The sequence below is a fragment of the Somniosus microcephalus genome, chromosome 2, assembly GCF_052327205.1.
Source record: "Somniosus microcephalus isolate GS21.2 chromosome 2, FLI_Smic_1.0, whole genome shotgun sequence".
In the NCBI taxonomy this organism is placed as follows: domain Eukaryota; kingdom Metazoa; phylum Chordata; class Chondrichthyes; order Squaliformes; family Somniosidae; genus Somniosus; species Somniosus microcephalus.
In genome coordinates, this window is record NC_140988.1 from 390,147,950 (window position 1) to 390,171,343 (window position 23,394).

General features: G+C 58.2%; 1 protein-coding gene across 1 annotated transcript in view; it reads right to left on the reverse strand.

Moving 5' to 3' along the window:
* Positions 1-23,394, reverse strand: part of LOC147123870 (putative carboxypeptidase X1) — a 152,721-nt gene that overhangs the window by 13,040 nt on the left and 116,287 nt on the right. The window contains exons 9-11 of the mRNA XM_085976444.1: positions 9,026-9,222; positions 5,362-5,541; positions 4,379-4,676 (exon numbers count right to left, since the gene is read on the reverse strand). Of these exons, the coding sequence (XP_085832570.1) occupies positions 4,379-4,676; positions 5,362-5,541; positions 9,026-9,222 (675 nt within the window). The remainder of the gene's footprint in view (positions 1-4,378; positions 4,677-5,361; positions 5,542-9,025; positions 9,223-23,394) is intronic.

Consider the following 23,394-nt stretch of genomic DNA (forward strand, 5'->3'; position numbering starts at 1 on the left):
TGGGGACGGTATCACCGAGGGCACTCACTGCGCGGGTGCCTAGGGACCGTTTCACTGAGCACACTCACTGCGCGGGTGTCTGGGGGACTGTATCACTGAGCGCACTCACTGCGCGGGTGCCTGGGGACTGTTTCACTTTGCGCACTCACTGCGCGGGTGCCTGGGGGGACTGTATCACTGAGCGCACTCACTGCGCTGGTGCCTGGGGGACTGTATCACTGAGCGCACTCACTGCGCGGGTGCCTGGGGACTGTATCACTGAGCGCACTCACTGCGCGGGTGCCTGGGGACTGTATCACTGAGCGCACTCACTGCGCGGGTGCCTGGGGGATGTATCATTGAGAGCACTCACTGCGCGGGTGTCTGGGGGACTGTATCACTGAGGGCACTCACTGCACGGGTGTCTGGGGACTGTATCACTGAGGGCTCTCACTGCATGTGTGCCTGGGGGATGTATCATTGACAGCACTCACTGCGCGGGTGTCTGGGGGACTGTATCACTGAGGGCACTCACTGCACGGGTGTCTGGGGACTATATCACCAAGGACACTCACTGCATGGGTGTCTGGGGACTGTATCACCGAGGGCACTCACTGCGCGGGTGCCTGGGGGACTGTATTACCGAGGACACTCACTGCACGGGTGCCTGGGGACTGTATCACTGAGGCCACTCACTGCGCGGGTTCCTTGGGACTGTATCACTGAGCGCACGCACTGCGCGGGTGTCTGGGGGACTGTATTACCGAGGGCACGGACTGCACGGGTGCCTGGGGGGACTGTATCACTGAGCGCACTCACTGCACGGGTGCCTGGGGACTGTACCATGAGCGCACTCACTGCGCGGGAGCCTGGGGGTCCGTATCACCGAGGGAACTCACTGCACGGGTGTCTGTATCACTGAGGGCACTCACATCACGGGTTTCTGGGGGACTGTATCACTGAGGGCACTCACTGCGCGGGTGTCTCGGGAGGGTATCACTGAGCGCACTCACTGTGTGGGTGCCTGGGGGACTGAATCACTGAGCGCGCACACTGCGTGGGTCCCTGGGGGCTGTATCACTGAGGGCACTCACTTCACGGGTGTCTGGGGACTGTATCACTGAGCGCCAATACATTAAATACTAGCTGGAGTGCCCGGCGGTGCCGAGGGTCTTTGGAGGGCATGTTGTTGTTGGAAGAGAGAGAGAGCGAGCGACTGGGGGGAAGAGAGAGCGCGACTGGGGGAGGGGAAGAGAGCGAGCGACTGGGGGGGGGGGAAGAGAGAGAGCGACGGGGGGGGGGAAGAGAGAGAGCGACTGGGGGGGAAGAGAGAGAGCGACTGGGGGGGGAGAGAGAGAGCGACTGGGGGGGGGGAGAGAGAGAGCGACTGGGGGGGAAAGAGAGAGAGCGACTGGGGGGGGGAAGAGAGAGAGCGACTGGGGGGGGGAAGAGAGAGAGCGACTGGGGGGGGGAAGAGAGAGAGCGACTGGGGGGGGAAGAGAGAGAGCGACTGGGGGGGGAAAGAGAGAGAGCGACTGGGGGGGGAAAGAGAGAGAGCGACTGGGGGGGAAAGAGAGAGAGCGACTGGGGGGGGGAAGAGAGAGAGCGACTGGGGGGGGGAAGAGAGAGCGCGACTGGGGGGGGAAGAGAGAGCGCGACTGGGGGGGGGAAGAGAGAGAGCGACTGGGGGGGGAAGAGAGAGAGCGACTGGGGGGGGAAGAGAGAGAGCGACTGGGGGGGAAGAGAGAGAGCGACTGGGGGGGGAAGAGAGAGAGCGACTGGGGGGGAAGAGAGAGAGCGACTGGGGGGGAAAGAGAGAGAGCGACTGGGGGGGGAAGAGAGAGAGCGACTGGGGGGGAAGAGAGAGAGCGACTGGGGGGGAAGAGAGCGCGCGTCTGGGGGGGGAAGAGAGAGAGCGTCTGGGGGGGAAGAGAGCGTCTGGGGGGGAAGAGAGAGAGCGACTGGGGGGGAAGAGAGAGCGACTGGGGGGAAGAGAGAGCGACTGGGGGGGAAGAGAGAGCGACTGGGGGGAAGAGAGAGCGACTGGGGGGGAAGAGAGAGCGACTGGGGGGGAAGAGAGAGCGACTGGGGGGGGAAGAGAGAGAGCGACTGGGGGGGGAAGAGAGAGAGCGACTGAGAGCGACTGGGGGGGAAGAGAGAGAGCGACTGGGGGGGGGGAAAGAGAGAGAGCGGCTGGGGGGGAAGAGAGAGAGAGACTGGGGGGGAAGAGAGAGAGCGACTGGGGGGAAGAGAGAGAGCGACGACGGGGGGGGGGGGAAGGTGGCCCGATGGACCCCTGCGAAGGAAGGAAGAAGGTAAGCTCTCCCTCCCTGTCCCACCCCCTCACTCTTTCCCTCCCTGTCCCACCCCTTCAGTCTTTCCCTCCCCCCACCCTCTCTCTCTCCCCTCCCCCCACCCTCTCTCTCTCCCCTCCCCCACCCTCTCTCTCTCCCCTCCCCCCACCCTCTCTCTCTCTCTCCCCTCCCCCCACCCTCTCTCTCCCCTCCCCCCACCCTCTCTCCCCTCCCCCACCCTCTCTCTCTCCCCTCCCCCACCCTCTCTCTCTCTCCCCTCCCCCCACCCTCTCTCTCTCCCCTCCCCCCACCCTCTCTCTCCCCTCCCCCACCCTCTCTCTCTCCCCTCCCCCCACCCTCTCTCTCTCCCCTCCTCTCCTCCCTCTCCCCCTCCTCCTCCCTCTCCCCCTCCTCCTCCCTCTCCCCCTCCCTCTCCCCCTCCTCCTCCCTCTCCCCCTCCTCCACCCTCTCCCCCTCCTCCTCCCTCTCCCCCTCCTCCTCCCTCTCCCCCTCCTCCTCCCTCTCCCCCTCCTCCTCCCTCTCACCACCTCCCTACCCCCTCCCTCTCACCACCTCCCTACCCCCTCCTCCTCCCTCTCACCACCTCCCTACCCCCTTCCTCCCTCTCTCTCCCCCCTCTCCCTCTCCTCTGCCCGAGCCCTCATCCCCCGCTCCAATCCCTCTTTCCGCCCCGGGGCCCGGGCCTCGGCACCTGGATGAACGCGTTCCCTCGGCCGTCACCCTGATGCCGTTGGCCGAGGCGAACACCCGCAAAGACATGGCCCAGCTGAGTCCAGCGCCACGGTCAGCTCGAGGTCCGCAGCCGCTGTTCGGCCGCAGGCCACAAAGCACCCGAGCCCAGCGCCGGCGATGGCTCCACGGAGCTTCGTGCCCCCCCACGCACTGACATGGCCCCGCCCTCCCGAGCTGGCTTGAAGAGCGCCGATTGCGGCTGAGAGAGACGGCCGGCGGGCCCGGTTGCCAGGGTAACCCTTCTCGCTCTCCAAGCCGATTGCGGCTGTGAGAGACGGCCGGCGGGCCCGGTTGCCGGGGTAACCCTTCTCGCTCTCCAAGCCGATTGCGGCTGTGAGAGACGGCCGGCGGGCCCGGTTGCCGGGGTAACTCTTGCCGCTCTCTAAGGCCCGCCCGAGATCCGCACTCCCGAGAGCCCCGCCCCCCCCCCGCCCGAGCCGAGCAGGGAACAGAGAGAGACGCCGCGTCTCAGCTGCTCCTGCACCCTGTATGTCCTGTGACCCTCGTGGCTGACGCCGTTGCCCCGGGTAACGTGACACCGCGTTGTGGGGGGGGGGTGGGGAGCTTAGCAGAAGCCGTGGAACAATTACCTAGCTCGGGCGTGGCTGGGCAGGAGAGTCCCAGGCTTTGAGCCTAGGTTCTGAGGCCTTACAAAAACGGGGTAAGGTAGGAAAAAGAATGTTCAGGTAAGAGAAAATATTTACAAATGAATGAAGTTTTTTTAAAAACAATTTAATAAAAGCAATTTTTTTTGCTGGAAATGTATATTTGAAAAGAAAGACGCAGAAAGCGGGAAAAAGAATGGAAGCAAGATGGCGGCTACTCACCTCGGTTCAGAACGATAAGGCCCGCCCACACACGCACCGATTGGTCGACCGTCAGGTCACCGAAGCGTAGGATTGGTCAATCGTCCCGTCACTCGGCTGTAGGAGAACCCGCCCGCACGCGCCAGGAACCCGGCGTACGATTGGTCGACCTCGAAGTCACTCTGTCGCTAATGAGCGGATAATGAGATGCTAATGAGTGGAATTTTGACCGTTTTTCAGATACCGCGGGCGCAATTTTTGTCCGGCCGAAACATAAATACGCTTACAATCGTTTTGAAACGGTGAGCTTTCCTTGGACGTAACACACGCGTAGGTACGCTCTGTAACTTTCGAGTGCATAGCCGGACAGACGCACACGTGAGGACAGACAGAAGGACAGACAGATAGACAGACAGAACGATCCATTTATATATATAGATATTCAAGAAGGAGTTGGATATATTTCTTAAGGCTAAAGGGATCAAGGAGTATGGGGAGAAAGCAGGGACAGGGTACTGAATTTGGATGATCACTGAGGGCACTCACTGCCAGGCACCGTGTGCCAGTTTGCTCCGTTGATGATGTTCCTGTGCTGCATGAAGTTGTCCCCGTGACACACGCGCCGCTCGTATTGCGCCATGGCTCTGTGACTCGAGGCGTACACGAAGGAGAGCCAGCGGAAAACCTCGTCATCAGCGGTGGGTGTCGGCTCGTGGCCCAGCCAGGGAGATCGCGCCATGTCGAAGGGGTAGCAGACCACCATGTCTCCTCCATGCAGGTTCGCACTCAACACAAACGGGATCTTCCTCATCCAGTTTATCACTGCCCACGTTTCCGAGGCAACCTGTGTAGAGGCAGATCCAGACAAACAGGAGTCATGGCCTGAACTCCACTCCCAACCCCATCACTCACACCCCCCCCACCCACACACACCCCCTCACTCCCTTTCACCCCCCACCCACACCCCGCCTCACAACCCCCCCCACACACACCCCCTCACTCCCTTTCACCCCCCACCCACACCCCGCCTCACAACCCCCCCCACACACACACCCTCACTCCCTTTCACCCCCCACCCACAACCCCCCTCCCCACCCACACCCCCCCTCACACCCCCCCCACACACACACCCTCACTCCCTTTCACCCCCCACCCACACACCACCCCCCTCCCCACCCCCCTCACTCCCTTTCACCCCCCACCCACACCCCCCCTCCCCACCCCTCCCTCACTCCCTTTCACCCCCCACCCACACCCCCCCTCACTCCCTTTCACCCCCCACCCACACCCCCCTCCCCACCTCACACCCCCCCACACATCCCCCTCCCTCCCTTTCAACCCCCCCACACATCCCCCTCCCCTCACCCACACCTCACCCCCCCACACCTCACCCCCCCGACACATTCCCCCCTCCCCTCACCCCCCCCACACACCCCCTCTCACCAACCCATACCCACCCCCCCACACCTCCTCCCCAGGATTCTGCCCTCGAATCTCCCGGTTGCCAGGGGCGACCAGTCTTTCCTCACCGTGGCATTGGGCCATTTGTAATAGGCTGGAATGGGGATGAAATGATTCCGGATCAGACTGGGATCTTGATATTTATCCTGGGCCTCCCACAGGATGGAGTTGAGGTCGGCGAAGTTATGATTGAGATCGTAGCCCTGGTGAGTCCAACGGCCGTGGGCCCAGCCCGCCAACTCCGAGCCCTGTCAGCAAGAGCGAGAGTTCACAACAGCTCAGCCCAGACACACATAATTCATGGCATTCCACCCATACTATCTGTGCCCGTTACATCCCAAACTAATCCCACTGCCCCGCTCTCTCCCCATAGCCCTGTATCAATCCCAAACTAATCCCACTGCCCCGCTCTCTCCCCATGGCCCTGTATCAATCCCAAAATAAACCCACTGCCCCGCTCTCTCCCCATAGTCCTGTATCAATCCCAAAATAATCCCACTGCCCCGCTCTCTCCCCATAGCCCTGTACCAATCCCAAACTAATCCCACTGCCCTGCTCTCTCCCCATAGCCCTGTATCAATCCCAAACTAATCCCACTGCTCCACTCTCTCCCCATAGCCCTGTATCAATCCTAAACTAATCCCACTGCCCCGCTCTCTCCCCATAGCCCTGTATCAATCCCAAACTAATCCCACTGCCCCGCTCTCTCCCCATAGCCCTGTATCAATCCCAAACTATTCCCACTGCTCCACTCTCTCCCCATAGCCCTGTATCAATCCCAAATTAATCCCACTGACCCACTCTCTCCCGATAACCCTGTATCAATCCCAAACTAATGCCACTGCCCCGCTCTCTCCCCATAGCCCTTTATCAATCCCAAACTAATCCCACGGCCATGCTTTTCCCTCATAGCCCTGTATCAATCCCAAGCTAGTCCCACTGTTCCGCTCTCTCCCCATAGCCATGTATCAGTCCTCAAACTAGCCCGGCTCTCTCCCCATAGCCCTGTATCAATCCCAAACTAATCCCACTGCCCCGCTCTCTCCCCATAGCCCTGGATCAATTCCAAACTAATCCCACTGCCCCGCTCTCTCCCCATAGCCCTGTATCAGTCCCAAACTAATCCCACTGCCCTGCTCTCTCCCCATAGCCCTGTATCAATGCCAAACTAATCCCACTGCCCCGCACTCTCCCCATAGCCCTGTATCAATGCCAAACTAATCCCACAACCCTGCTGTCTCCCCATGGCCCTGTATCAATCCCAAAATATTCCCACTGCCCCGCTCTCTCCCCATAGCCCTGTATCAATCTCAAACTAATCCCACTGCCCCACTCTCTCCCCATAGCCCTGTATCAATCCCAAACTAATCCCACTGCCCTGCTCTCTCCCCATAGTCCTGTATCAATCCCAAACTAATCCCACTGCCCCGCTCTCTCCCCATAGCCCTGTATCAATCCCAAACTAATCCCACGGCCCTGCTTTTCCCCCATAGCCCTGTATCAATCCCAAACTAATCCCACTGCCATGCTCTCTCCCCATAGCCCTGTATCAATCCCAAACTAATCCCACTGCCCCGCTCTCTCCCCATAGCCCTGCATCAATCCCAAACTAATCCCACTGCCCTGCTCTCTCCCCATAACCCTGTATCAATCCCAAACTATTCCCACTACCCCGCTCTCTCCCCATAGCCCTGTTATCAATGCCAAACTATTCCCACTACCCCGCTCTCTCCCCATAGCCCTGTTATCAATCCCAAACTAATCCCACTGCCCTGCTCTCTCCCCATAACCCTGTATCAATCCCAAACTATTCCCACTACTCCGCTCTCTCCCCATAACCCTGTATCAATCCCAAACTATTTCCACTGCCCCGCTCTCTCCACATAGCCCTGTATCAATTCCAAACCAATCCCACTGCCCCACTCTCTCCCCATAGCCCTGTATCAATCCCAAACTAATCCCACTGACCTGCTCTCTCCCGATAGCCCTGTATCAATTCCAAACTAATCCCACTGCCCTGCTCTCTCCCCATAGCCCGGTATCAATCCCAAACTAATCGCACTGCCCCACTCTCTCCCCATCGCCCTGTATCAATCCCAAACTAATCCCACTGCCCCGCTCTCTCCCCACAGCCCTGTATCAATCCCAAACTATTCCCACTGCCCCACTCTCTCAACATAGCCCTGTATTAATCCAAAACTAATCCCACTGCCCCGCTCTCTCCCCATAGCCCGGTATCAATCCCAAACTAATCCCACAGCCCCGCTCTCTCCCCATAGCCCTGTATCAATCCCAAACTAATCACACTGCCCCGCTCTCTCCCCATAGCCCTGTATCAGTCCCAATCTAATCCCACTGCCCCGCTTTCTCCCCATAGCCCTGTATCAATGCCAAACGAATCCCACAACCCTGCTCTCTCCCCATAGCCCTGTATCAATCCCAAAATATTCCCACTGCCCCGCTCTCTCCCCATAGCCCTGTATCAATCCCAAACTAATCCCACTGCCCCACTCTCTGCCCATAGCCCTGTATCAGTCCCAAACTAATCCCACGGCCCTGCTTTTCCCCCATAGCGCTGTATCAATCCCAAACTAATCTCACTGCCCGCTCTCCGCCCATAGCCCTGTACCAATCCCAAACTAATCCCAATGCCTCGCTCTCTCCCCAAAGCCCTGTATCAATCCCAAATTAATCCCACTGCCCCGCTCTCTCCCCATAGCCCTGTATCAGTCCCAAACTAATCCCAATGCCCCACTCTCTCCCCATAGCCCTGTATCAATCCCAAACTAATCCCACTGCCCCGCTCTCCCCCCATAGCCCGGTATCAATCCCAAACTAATCCCACTGCCCCGCTCTCCCCCCATAGCCCTGTATCAATCCCAAACTATTCCCACTGCCCCGCTCTCTCCCCATAGCCCTGTATCAATCACAAATGAATCCCACTGCCCCGCTTTCTCCCCATAGCCCTGTATCAATCCCAAACTAATCCCACTGCCCCGCTCTCTCCCCATAGTCCTGTATCAATCGCAGACTAATCACATTGCCCTGCTCTCTTCCCAGAGCCCTATGTCAATCCCAAACTAATCCCACTGCCCGCTCTCTGCCCATAGCCCTGTACCAATCCCAAACTAATCCCACTGCCTCGCTCTCTCCCCATAGCCCTGTATCAATCCCAAACTAATCCCACTGCCTCGCTCTCTCCCCATAGCCCTGTATCAATCCCCAAACTAATCCCAATGCCCCGCTCTCTCCCCATAGCCCTGTATCCATCCCGAACTAATCCCAATGCCCCGCTCTCTCCCCATAGCCCTGTATCCATCCCGAACTAATCCCACGGCCCTGCTGTCACTGCCCCCGACCCCGCGCTGTCCCTGCCCCCTGACCCCATGCTGTCCTTGCCCCCTGACCCTGCGCTGTCCCTGCCCCCTGACCCCACGCTGTCCCTGCCCCCTGACCCCATGCTGTCCCTGCCCCCGACCCCATGCTGTCCCTGACCCCGTGGTGTCCCTGACCCCACGGTGTCCCTGCCCCCTGACCCTGTTCCAACCCTGTCCTCTGACCCCTGCCCCCTAATCCCGTGCTGTCCTTGCCCCCTGACCTCATGCTGTCCCTGCCCCCTGACCCAGCGGTGTCCCTGCCCCCTGACCCCGCGCTGTCCCTGACTCTATGCTGTCCTTACCCCCTGACCCCGCAGTTTCCCTGCCCCCCGACCCCGTGTTGTCCTGCTCCTACCAGCGAATAGGCCAGCTCATGTCCGTCCGGATTCATGGAAGGCAACAGGTGTATCCGCGTGCTGTCCACCAGCTTGACCACACGTGGGTTCCCCTTCCGGTATTCCTTGCACAGATACTGCATGAGAAAGATCTGTAACTCACGGCCCAGCACCTCATTGCCATGCATCCCTCCCACGTACCGGAACTCTGGCTCTCCTGAAAAATCCAAGCAGGAAAAATCCCAGGAAACATGAGGAAAAATTCACTCCGCCTCCCGCACAGAATGGAGTCAGGTGGCCACCCGTGCCTGGCGTATTCCTCGAGGTTTCACCTCGTGTTCTACCGCCCCGCTCGGTCAAGCTTTTCTCCCATCTCCAATATTTTTAGAACTAATTAGCAAACGTGCTCCTGTGGCGGTACCACCGGTTGTCCCTTACATTGAGATACATAATTCCCTTTAACTTACCTTACTGTATGTATAACTTACCTGTTTGGGCCGTTGCCCCTTTAACCTACCTGTTTGGGCCGTTGCCCCTTTAAGACGCGCCCTAGCGCGCTGACGTCACGTCACGTACCACGTGACGTACGTGCGGCGGCCACCGGCCCGACTCGGCCTTCCAGGACGGCCGCCAGCAAAGCCCGGCCTCGCGACTTCGGCCGCATCGGTCAGCCGACGGGAGCATCGCGATCTTCCGCTCCCGCGGCAAGGCTCTGCCTGGCCTCCAGCTCCCGCGACTTCGGCCTCAACGGCCAGCGACGCAACGACGCGCATCACGGGCGGGAATCGTGAACAACGTGATGACGTCACAACGCAAATGCTACCTTACCTGTTGTATTTAACCTGTTCCTGTAAATAAACAACTTATTTATAGTTCGTCGAAGTCGAACTCGATTATTTAGTGGCGATGCACACGAATTGCTACATTGGTGACCCAACGACGTGAGTACGGGAGCTCATCAATTCCAACACTACAATTGGTGAACCCGTATCCGTGAACGATTTTCATGGTAGCAACGCACGCCTGAACCTCATCTTCCCACAAGACGACCGACGTGCAACCGACGAACAACCACGGAACAGCAAACGCCTAACACCGATTCCTCCAAAGGCGACCCCGTCTTTGCGAACATATTCGCAAGGTAAGCGCAGTCTGGAGCAGATCCTATTTGACACGGACAAAACTCAACCGGACCCCGTTTTTTTGTGAGCAATTTTCAAAGAAGAAGCACGCCATGGAAGCACCAGCCGTTTTGCTGTCGCTACCACAATCCAGGGAGCCACAGTCTCCCTCGTGCTTTATAAAGGTAGAAGCCCCGTTCGACGAGAACATCGATGCAGCGCCAACCACGCACTTGCTTACGGTCCCAATACTCGTCTTTCCTACCGTCACACGGATCGTCTGCCTCTACGTCCAAAGCAACAGCAAGTATACATTTCTCCAAGCGTGGGGTACAGCATATTCGGGCCCACAAAATCAGAGCGCGCCCTGCGGGGATACCACGAGGATTCACCCCCACGAAACACGAGGACGCACTCCTTGCGCACGAGGACCCATCCCTCGCGAACCACGAGGACCTATCCCTCGTGAAAAACGACGACACCTTCTCCGCCGACGACGCACCAGCCCTTCAGCCTGCTGGTTGTGTTACCTGCTACACGATTCGGCGTGAACAAAAAGCGTGCCGCCCTCCCGGCTGTGTTCTCCTAAATCTACAACAGTTACAAGTGTTGCCGCCCTCCAGGCAGAGTTGACCCCTCCTGAAAGCAACAACAACCCGGACCGTTGCCGCCCTTTCTCCAGTTTTCCCTTTAACAAACGCAAACCTCTACTGACGCTGCACACATCGAGGACGGGTCCAACGGGCATCCTGCGGGCGCGATCAGCCACGTGAAAGTTGCTGGCCTCACCAATCACTGATCAACGCAGCAACTCTTCACCCTCTGTTGTGTTAACGTCGTAGCACTATGGCACGCACCGTTCCGCGTGTTCCAGCCTCCTGAAGGTTTCACTCGCCTGTCGGCGAGTTCACCGACCTCGCCAGTCAAGTCCTTCTGGATCGCCCGTCGGCGTTCCTGCAGATTTTGTCAGAACAAGGACTTGTTCCAACATCAACAGAGTCATCGCCCGCGTCCGCCCAACCTGCCCGTCACTCTGACAAGGCCTGCTGTTTCACACGTCTCCACGGTCCTTCGCCTGACGGATACACTTTATTCGCCACGACGCGCGTAAGGATCCGCTCACGAGCAGCATCTTCAGACCTCGCCTACCAAGTCGAGACAGCACGACCGCCATGACCACCAGCTCGTCAGACCATCTCATCCTTGGACTTTCGTTAAAGCGAATTTTGGGGTCGCCTATGTGGCGGTATCACCAGTTGTCCCTTACATTGAGATACATAATTCCCTTTAACTTACCTTACTGTATGTATAACTTACCTGTTGGGGCCGTTGCCCCTTTAACCTACCTATTTGGGCCGTTGCCCCTTTAAGACGCGCCCTAGCGCGCTGACGTCATGTCACATACCACGTGATGTACGTGCAGCGGCCGCCGGCCCGACTCGGCCTTCCAGGACGGCCGCCAGCACAGCCCGGCCTCGCGACTTTGGCCGCATCGGCCAGCCGACGGGAGCGACGTGATCTTCCGCTCCCGCGGCAAGCACCAGCTCAGTCTGGCCTCCAGCTCCCGCTCCTGCGACTTCGGCCTCAACGGCCAGTGACGCCAGATGACGTCATCACGCTCTCCACAGGACTGCGAACGCAGTCCTCGTGGCGTCCCCGCTGGGGAAAGACCTACACCACGGTGCTCCTACAGTCAGCCATCTTACCTGCTACCTTACCTGTTGTATTTAACCTGTTCCTGTAAATAAACAACTTATTTATAGTTCGTCGAAGTCGAACTCGATTATTTAGTGGCGATGCACACGAATCGCTACACTCCCATGATTATTCTCCCAGGTTTTTTTTTAACCATTTCTTGGGATGTGGGCGTCGCTGGCAAGGCCGGTATTTATTGCCCCTCCCCAGTTGCCCTCAGAATGTGGTGCTGAACCTTCACGAAGCACTGATCGCGGTTTGTTACGACTGAGTGACTTGCTCGGCCATTCCAGAGGGCAGTTAAGAGTCAACCACATTGCTGTGGGTCTGGAGTCACATATCGGCCAGACCGGGTAAGGACGGCAGACTTCCTTCCCTAAAGGACATTAGTGAACCAGATGGGTTTACGACAATCCAATAGTTTCATGGTCACCATTACTGATACTAGCTTTTTATTCCAGATTTATTTAATGAACTGAATTTAAATTCCCCAGCTGCCGGGGTGGGATTTGAACTCATGTCTCTGGATCATTAGTCCAGGGTTTCTACGACAATCCAACTGCCTCATGCTGCTTTTCCTGAAACCAGCTTTTTAAAATTGAATTCAAATTCTCCAACTATTTCTTGCAACAGAAGCCGTGAGATTCCTGGAGCCCAGTGAACAGGAGCCAGAGGGCAATATCCAGTGCCCAGTGTTGGACTCTCTCTGGTTGACCGGTGAAATCAGTTAGTGGATTGAAATATCGCTGAATATTCACCGTGTACACCCGGGTTCACACTCACCCAGCCCGTGTACTCTCGGTTTCACACTCACCCAGCCCGTGTACTCTCGGTTTCACACTCACCCAGCTCGCGTACATCAACGTTCACACTCACCCAACTCGTGTACACCCGGTTTCACACTCTCCAACCCGTGTACACCCGGTTTCACACGCACCCAGCCCGGGTACACCCGGTTTCACACTCACCCAGCCCGTGTACGCTCGGTTTCAGACTCACCAACCCGTGAACACCCGGTTTCACACTCACCCTGCCCGTGTACACTCGGTTTCACACTCACCCAGCCCATGTGCGCCCAGTTTCACACTCACCCAGCTCATGTACACCCGGTTTCACACTCACCCAGCTCGTGTACGCCCGGTTTCACACTCACTCAGTCCGTGTACACCCGGTTTCACACTCACCCAGCCCGTGTACGCTCAGTTTCACACTCACCCAGCCCGTGCACACCCGGTTTCACACTCACCCAGCTCATGTACACCCGGTTTCACACTCACCCAGCTCGTGTACGCCCGGTTTCACACTCACCCAGCTTGCGTACGCCCGGTTTCACACTCACCCAGCTCGCGTACGCCAGGTTTCACACTCACCCAGCCCGTGTACACCTGGTTTCACACTCAACCAGCCCGTGGACACCCGGTTTCACACTCACCAACGCGTGTACACCCGGTTTCACACTCACCCAGCTCATGTACACCCGGTTTCACACTCACCCAGCCGGTGTACGCCTGGTTTCACACTCACCCAGCTCGTGCACACCCGGTTTCACACTCACCCAGCTCGCGTACGCCCGGTTTCTCACTCACCCTGCCCGCGTACACCCGGTTTCACACTCAGCCAGTCCGTGTACATCCGGTTTCACACTCACCCAGCCTGTGTACATCCGGTTCACACTCACCCAGCCCGTGTACGCTCGGTTTCACACTCACCCAGCCCGTGTACTCTCGGTTTCACACTCAGCCAGTCCGTGTACATCCGGTTTCACACTCACCCAGCCTGTGCACATCCGGTTCACACTCACCCAGCCCGTGTACTCTCGGTTTCACACTCACCCAGCCCATGTACACCCGGTTTCACACTCACCCAGCTCGTGTACACCCGGTTTCACACTCACCCAGCCTGTGTACACCCGGTTTCACACTCACCCAGCCCATGTACGCTCGGTTTCACACTCACCCAGCCCAGGTACACCCGGTTTCACACTCACCCAGCCCGTGTACATCCGGTTTTACACTCACCCAGCCCAGGTACACCTGGTTTCACACTCACCAACCCGTGTACACCTGGTTTCACACTCACCCAGCTCGTGTACACCCGGTTTCACACTCACCCAGCTCGTGTACACTCTGTTTCACACTCACCCAGCTCGTGTACACCCAGTTTCACACTCACCCAGCTCGTGTACACCCGGTTTCACACTCGCCCAGCCCATGTACACCCGGTATAACACTCGCCCAGCCGGTGTACACCCGGTTTCACACTCACCCAGCCCGTGTACACCCGGTTTCACACTCACCCAGCTCGTGTACACCCGGATTCACACTCACCCAGCTCGTGTACACCCAGTTTCACACTCACCCAGCTCGTGTACACCCGGTTTCACACTCGCCCAGCCGGTGTACACCCGGTTTCACACTCGCCCAGCCCGTGTACACCCGGTTTCACACTCACCCAGCTCGTGTACACCCGGATTCACACTCACCCAGCCCGTGTACACCTGGTTTCACACTCACCCAGCTCGTGTACGCCCGGTTTCACACTCACCCAGCTCGTGTACACTCGGTTTCACACTCACCCAGCTCGTGTACACTCGGTCTCACACTCACCCAGCTCGTGTACACCCGGTTTCACACTCACCAACCCGTGTACACCCGGTTTCCCACTCACCCAGCTCGTGTACACCCGGTTTCCCACTCACCCAGCTCGTGTACACCCGGTTTCACACGCACCAACCTGTGTACACCAGTTTTCACACTCACCCAGCCCGTGTACACCCGGTTTCACACTCACCCAGCCCATGTACACCCGGTTTCACACTCACCCAGCCCGTGTACACCCGGTTTCACACTCACCCAGCCCGTGTACACCCGGTTTCACACTCACCCACCGGTGTACACCCGGTTTCACACTCACCCAGCTCGTGTACGCCCGGTTTCACACTCACCCAGCCCACGTACACTCGGTTTCAAACTCACCCAGCTCGTGTACGCCCGGTTTCAAACTCACCCAACTCATGTACACCCGGTTTCACACTCACCCAGCTCGCGTACGCCCGGTTTCAAACTCACCCAGCCCGTGAACACCCGGTTTCACACTCACCCAGCCCGTGTACACTCGGTTTCACACTCACCCAGCCCGTGTACACCCGGTTTCTCACTCACCCTGCCCGTGTACGCCCGGTTTCACACTCAGCCAGTCCGTGTACATCCAGTTTCACACTCACCCAGCCTGTGTACATCCGGTTCACACTCACCCAGCCCGTGTATGCTCGGTTTCACACTCACCCAGCCCATGTACGCTCGGTTTCACACTCACCCAGCCTGTGTACACCCGGTTTCACACTCACCCAGCTCGTGTACACTTGGTTTCACACTCACCCAGCCCGTGTACGCTCGTTTTCACACTCACCCAGCCCATGTACACCCGGTTTCACATTCACCCAGCCCAGGTACACCCGGTTTCACACTCACCAACCCGTGTACACCCGGTTTCACACTCACCAACCCGTGTACACCCGGTTTCATACTCACCCAGCTCGTGTACACCCGATTTCACACTCGCCCATCCCGTGTACACCCGGTTTCACACTCACCCAGCCCGTGTACATCCGGTTTCACACTCACCCAGCTCGTGTACACCCGGATTCACACTCACCCAGCCCGTGTACACCCGGTTTCACACTCACCCAGCTCGTGTACACCCGGTTTCACACTCGCCCAGCCCGTGTACACCCGGTTTCACACTCACCCAGCCCGTGTACACCCGGTTTCACACTCACCCAGCTCGTGTACACCCGGTTTCACACTCACCCAGCCCATGTACACCCGGTCTCACACTCACCCAGCCCGTGTACGCCCGGTTTCACACTCACCCAGCCCGTGTACACCCGGTTTCACACTCACCCAGCTCGTGTACACCCGGTTTCACACTCACCCAGCTCGCGTACACCCGGTTTCACACTCACCAACTCATGTACACCCGGTTTCACACTCACCCAGCCCATGTACACCCGGTTTCACACTCACCCAGCCAGTGTACACCCGGTTTCACACTCACCCAGCCCGTGTACACCCGGTTTCACACTCACCCAGCCCGTGTACACCCGGTTTCACACTCACCAACTCATGTACACCCGGTTTCACACTCACCCAGCCCATGTACACCCGGTTTCACAATCACCCAGCTCGTGTACACCCGGTTTCACACTCACCAACTCATGTACACCCGGTTTCACACTCACCCAGCTCGTGTACACCCAGTTTCACACTCACCCAGCTCGTGTACGCCCGGTTTCACACTCACTCAGCTCGTGTACACCCGGTTTCACATTCACCCACCTCGTGTACACCCGGTTTCACACTCACCCAGTCCGTGTACACCCGTTTTCACACTCACCCAGCCTGTGTACACCCGGTTTCACACTCACCCAGCCCGTGTACACCCGGTTTCACACTCACCCAGCCCGTGTACGCCCGGTTTCACATTCACCCAGCCCGTGTACGCCCGGTTTCACACTCACCCAGCCCATGTACGCTCGGTTTCACACTCACCCAGCCCGTGTACTCTCGGTTTCACACTCACCCAGCTCGTGTACACCCGGTTTCACACTCACCAACTCATGTACACCCGGTTTCACACTCACCCAGCCCGTGTACACCCGGTTTCACACTCACCCAGCCCGTGTACACCCGGTTTCACACTCACCCAGCTCGTGTACACCCGGTTTCACACTCACCCAGCCCGTGTACACCCGGTTTCACACTCACCCAGCTTGTGTACACCCGGTTTCACACTCACCCAGCCCATGTACACCCGGTTTCACAATCACCCAGCTCGTGTACACCCGGTTTCACACTCACCCACGCGTGTACACCTGGTTTCACACTCACCCAGCCCATGTACACCCGGTTTCACACTCACCCAGCTCGTGTACACACGGTTTCACACTCACCAACTCATGTACACCCGGTTTCACACTCACCCAGCTCGTGTACACCCAGTTTCACACTCACCCAGCTCGTGTACGCCCGGTTTCACACTCACTCAGCTCGTGTACACCCGGTTTCACACTCACCCACCTCGTGTACACCCGGTTTCACACTCACCCAGTCCGTGTACACCCATTTTCACACTCACCCAGCCTGTGTACACCCGGTTTCACACTCACCCAGCCCGTGTACACCCGGTTTCACACTCACCCAGCCCGTGTACGCCCGGTTTCACACTCACCCAGCCCGTGTACGCCCGGTTTCACACTCACCCAGCCCATGTATGCTCGGTTTCACACTCACCCAGCCCGTGTACTCTCGGTTTCACACTCACCCAGCTCGTGTACACCCGGTTTCACACTCACCAACTCATGTACACCCGGTTTCACACTCACCCAGCCCGTGTACACCCGGTTTCACACTCACCCAGCCCGTGTACACCCGGTTTCACACTCACCCAGCTCGTGTACACCCGGTTTCACACTCACCCAGCCCGTGTACACCCGGTTTCACACTCACCCAGCTTGTGTACACCCGGTTTCACACTCACCCACCCGTGTACACCTGGTTTCACACTCACCCAGCCCGTGTACACCCGGTTTCACACTCACCCAGCTTGTGTACACCCGGTTTCACACTCACCCACCCGTGTACACCTGGTTTCACACTCACCCAGCTCGTGTACACCCGGTTTCACACTCACCCAGCCCGTGTACACCCGGTTTCACACTCACCCAGCTTGTATACACCTGGTTTCACACTCACCCAGCCCGTGTACACCCGGTTTCACACTCACCCAGCTTGTGTACACCCGGTTTCACACTCACCCACCCGTGTACACCTGGTTTCACACTCACCCAGCCCGTGTACACCCGGTTTCACACTCACCCAGCTCGTGTACACCCGGTTTCACACTCACCCAGCTCGTGTACTCTCGGTTTCACACTCACCCAGCTCGTGTACACCCGGTTTCACACTCACCCAGTCCGTGTACACCCGGTTTCACACTCACCCAGCCTCTGTACACCCGCTTTCACACTCACCCAGTCCGTGTACACCCGGTTTCACACTCACCCAGCTCGTGTACACCCGGATTCACACTCACCCAGCCCATGTACACCCGGTTTCACACTCACCCAGCTCGTGTACGCCCGGTTTCACACTCACCCAGCTCGTGTACGCCCGGTTTCACACTCACCCAGCTCGTGTACACTCGCTTTCACACTCACCCAGCTCGTGTACACTCGGTCTCACACTCACCCAGCTCGTGTACACCCGGTTGCACACTCACCAACCCGTGTACACCCGGTTTCCCACTCACCCAGCTCGTGTACACCCGGTTTCCGACTCACCCAGCTCGTGTACACCCGGTTTCACACTCACCAACCTGTGTACACCAATTTTCACACTCACCCAGCCCGTGTACACCCGGTTTCACACTCACCCAGCCCGTGTACACCCGGTTTCACACTCACCCAGCCCGTGTACACCCGGTTTCACACTCACCCAGCCCGTGTACACCCGGTTTCACACTCACCCACCGGTGTACACCCGGTTTCACACTCACCCAGCTCATGTACACCCGGTTTCACACTCACCAACTCATGTACACCCGGTTTCACACTCACCCAGCCCATGTACACTCGGTTTCAAACTCACCCAGCTCGTGTACGCCCGGTTTCACACTCACCAACCCATGTACACCCGGTTTCACACTCACCCAGCTCGCGTACGCCCGGTTTCAAACTCACCCAGCCCGTGTACACCCGGTTTCACACTCACCCAGCCCGTGTACACTCGGTTTCACACTCACCCAGCCCGTGTACACCCGGTTTCTCACTCACCCTGCCCGTGTACGCCCGGTTTCACACTCAGCCAGTCCGTGTACATCCGGTTTCACACTCACACAGCTCGTGTACACTTGGTTTCACACTCACCCAGCCCATGTACGCTCGGTTTCACACTCACCCAGCTCGTGTACACTTGGTTTCACACTCACCCAGCCCATGTACGCTCGGTTTCACACTCACCCAGCCCATGTACACCCGGTTTCACATTCACCCAGCCCAGGTACACCCGGTTTCACACTCACCAACCCGTGTACACCTGGATTCACACTCACCCAGCTCATGTACACTTGGTTTCACACTCACCCAGCCCATGTACGCTCGGTTTCACACTCACCCAGCCCATGTACGCTCGGTTTCACACTCACCCAGCACAGGTACACCCGGTTTCACACTCACCCAGCCCAGGTACACCCGGTTTCACACTCACCAACCCGTGTACACCCGGTTTCACACTCACCCAGCTCGTGTACACCCGGTTTCACACTCGCCCAGCCCGTGTACACCCGGTTTCACACTCACCCAGCTCGTGTACACCCGGTTTCACACTCACCCAGCTCGTGTACACCCGGATTCACACTCGCCCAGCCCGTGTACACCCGGTTTCACACTCGCCCAGCTCGTGTACACCCGGTTTCACACTCGCCCAGCCCGTGTACACCCGGTTTCACACTCACCCAGCCCGTGTACACTCGGTTTCACACTCACCCAGCTCGTGTACACCCGGTCTCACACTCACCCAGCCCGTGTACGCCCGGTCTCACACTCACCCAGCCCGTGTACGCCCGGTTTCACACTCACCCAGCCCGTGTACACCCGGTTTCACACTCACCCAGCTCGTGTACACCCGGTTTCACACTCACCCAGCCTGTGTACACCCGGTTTCACACTCACCCAGCCCGTGTACACCCGGTTTCACACTCACCCAGCTCGTGTACACCCGGTTTCACACTCACCAACTCATGTACACCCGGTTTCACACTCACCCAGCCCATGTACACCCGGTTTCACACTCACCCAGCTCGTGTACACCCGGTTTCACACTAACCCACGCGTGTACACCAGGTTTCACACTCACCCAGCCCGTGTACACCCGGTCTCACACTCACCCAGCTCATGTACGCCCGGTTTCACAATCACCAACCCATGTACACCCGGTTTCACACTCACCCAGCTTGCGTACGCCCGGTTTCAAACTCACCCAGCCCGTGTACACCCGGTTTCACACTCACCCAGCCCGTGTACACTCGGTTTCACACTCACCCAGCCCGTGTACACCCGGTTTCACACTCACCCAGTCCGTGTACATCCGGTTTCACACTCACCCAGCCTGTGTACATCCGGTTCACACTCACCCAGCCCGTGTATGCTCGGTTTCACACTCACCCAGCCCATGTGCACCCGGTTTCACACTCACCCAGCTCGTGTACACTTGGTTTCACACTCACCCAGCCCATGTACACCCGGTTTCACATTCACCCAGCCCAGATACACTCGGTTTCACACTTACCAACTCATGTACACCCGGTTTCACACTCACCCAGCTCGTGTACACTTGGTTTCACACTCACCCAGCCCATGTACACCCGGTTTTACATTCACCCAGCCCAGATACACCCGGTTTCACACTCACCCAGCTCGTGTACACCCGGTTTCACACTCACCCAGCTCGTGTACACCCAGTTTCACACTCACCCAGCTCGTGTACGCCCGGTTTCACACTCACCCAGCTCGTGTACACCCGGTTTCACACTCACCCAGCTCGTGTACACCCGGTTTCACACTCACCCAGTCTGTGTACACCCGTTTTCACACTCACCCAGCCCGTGTACACCCGGTTTCACACTCACCCAGCCCGTGTACACCCGGTTTCTCACTCACCCAGCCCATGTACACCCGGTTTCACACTCACCGAGCCCATGTACACCCGGTTTCACACTCACCCAGCTCATGTACACACGGTTTCACACTCACCAACTCATGTACACCCGGTTTCACACTCACCCAGCTCGTGTACACCCAGTTTCACACTCACCCACCTCGTGTACACCCGGTTTCACACTCACCCAGTCCGTGTACACCCGTTTTCACACTCACCCAGCCTGTGTACACCCGGTTTCACACTCACCCAGCCCGTGTACACCCGGTTTCACACTCACCCAGCCCGTGTACGCCCGGTTTCACACTCACCCAGCCCGTGTACGCCCGGTTTCACACTCACCCAGCCCGTGTACGCTCGGTTTCACACTCACCCAGCCCGTGTACTCTCGGTTTCACACTCACCCAGCTCGTGTACACCCGGTTTCACACTCACCAACTCATGTACACCCGGTTTCACACTCACCCAGCCCGTGTACACCCGGTTTCACACTCACCCAGCCCGTGTACACCCGGTTTCACACTCACCCAGCTCGTGTACACCCGGTTTCACACTCACCCAGCCCGTGTACACCCGGTTTCACACTCACCCAGCTTGTGTACACCCGGTTTCACACTCACCCACTTGTGTACACCTGGTTTCACACTCACCCAGCCCGTGTACACCCGGTTTCACACTCACCCAGCTTGTGTACACCCGGTTTCACACTCACCCACCCGTGTACACCTGGTTTCACACTCACCCAGCTCGTGTACACCCGGTTTCACACTCACCCAGCCCGTGTACACCCGGTTTCACACTCACCCAGCTTGTGTACACCCGGTTTCACACTCACCCACCCGTGTACACCTGGTTTCACACTCACCCAGCCCGTGTACACCCGGTTTCACACTCACCCAGCTTATGTACACCCGGTTTCACACTCACCCACCCGTGTACACCTGGTTTCACACTCACCCAGTCCGTGTACACCCGGTTTCACACTCACCCAGCCTCTGTACACCCGCTTTCACACTCACCCAGTCCGTGTACACCCGGTTTCACACTAACCCAGCTCGTGTACACCCGGATTCACACTCACCCAGCCCATGTACACCCGGTTTCACACTCACCCAGCTCGTGTACGCCCGGTTTCACACTCACCCAGCTCGTGTACGCCCGGTTTCACACTCACCCAGCTCGTGTACACTCGCTTTCACACTCACCCAGCTCGTGTACACTCGGTCTCACACTCACCCAGCTCGTGTACACCCGGTTGCACACTCACCAACCCGTGTACACCCGGTTTCCCACTCACCCAGCTCGTGTACACCCGGTTTCCGACTCACCCAGCTCGTGTACACCCGGTTTCACACTCACCAACCTGTGTACACCAATTTTCACACTCACCCAGCCCGTGTACACCCGGTTTCACACTCACCCAGCCCGTGTACACCCGGTTTCACACTCACCCAGCCCGTGTACACCCGGTTTCACACTCACCCAGCCCGTGTACACCCGGTTTCACACTCACCCAGCCCGTGTACACCCGGTTTCACACTCACCCACCGGTGTACACCCGGTTTCACACTCACCCAGCTCATGTACACCCGGTTTCACACTCACCAACTCATGTACACCCGGTTTCACACTCACCCAGCCCATGTACACTCGGTTTCAAACTCACCCAGCTCGTGTACGCCCGGTTTCACACTCACCAACCCATGTACACCCGGTTTCACACTCACCCAGCTCGCGTACGCCCGGTTTCAAACTCACCCAGCCCGTGTACACCCGGTTTCACACTCACCCAGCCCGTGTACACTCGGTTTCACACTCACCCAGCCCGTGTACACCAGGTTTCTCACTCACCCTGCCCGTGTACGCCCGGTTTCACACTCAGCCAGTCCGTGTACATCCGGTTTCACACTCACACAGCTCGTGTACACTTGGTTTCACACTCACCCAGCCCATGTACGCTCGGTTTCACACTCACCCAGCTCGTGTACACTTGGTTTCACACTCACCCAGCCCATGTACGCTCGGTTTCACACTCACCCAGCCCATGTACACCCGGTTTCACATTCACCCAGCCCAGTTACACCCGGTTTCACACTCACCAACCCGTGTACACCTGGATTCACACTCACCCAGCTCATGTTCACTTGGTTTCACACTCACCCAGCCCATGTACGCTCGGTTTCACACTCACCCAGCCCATGTACGCTCGGTTTCACACTCACCCAGCACAGGTACACCCGGTTTCACACTCACCCAGCCCAGGTACACCCGGTTTCACACTCACCAACCCGTGTACACCCGGTTTCACACTCACCCAGCTCGTGTACACCCGGTTTCACACTCGCCCAGCCCGTGTACACCCGGTTTCACACTCACCCAGCTCGTGTACACCCGGTTTCACACTCACCCAGCTCGTGTACACCCGGATTCACACTCACCCAGCCCGTGTACACCCGGTTTCACACTCGCCCAGCTCGTGTACACCCGGTTTCACACTCGCCCAGCCCGTGTACACCCGGTTTCACACTCACCCAGCCCGTGTACACTCGGTTTCACACTCACCCAGCTCGTGTACACCCGGTCTCACACTCACCCAGCCCGTGTACGCCCGGTCTCACACTCACCCAGCCCGTGTACGCCCGGTTTCACACTCACCCAGCCCGTGTACACCCGGTTTCACACTCACCCAGCTCGTGTACACCCGGTTTCACACTCACCCAGCCTGTGTACACCCGGTTTCACACTCACCCAGCCCGTGTACACCCGGTTTCACACTCACCCAGCTCGTGTACACCCGGTTTCACACTCACCAACTCATGTACACCCGGTTTCACACTCACCCAGCCCATGTACACCCGG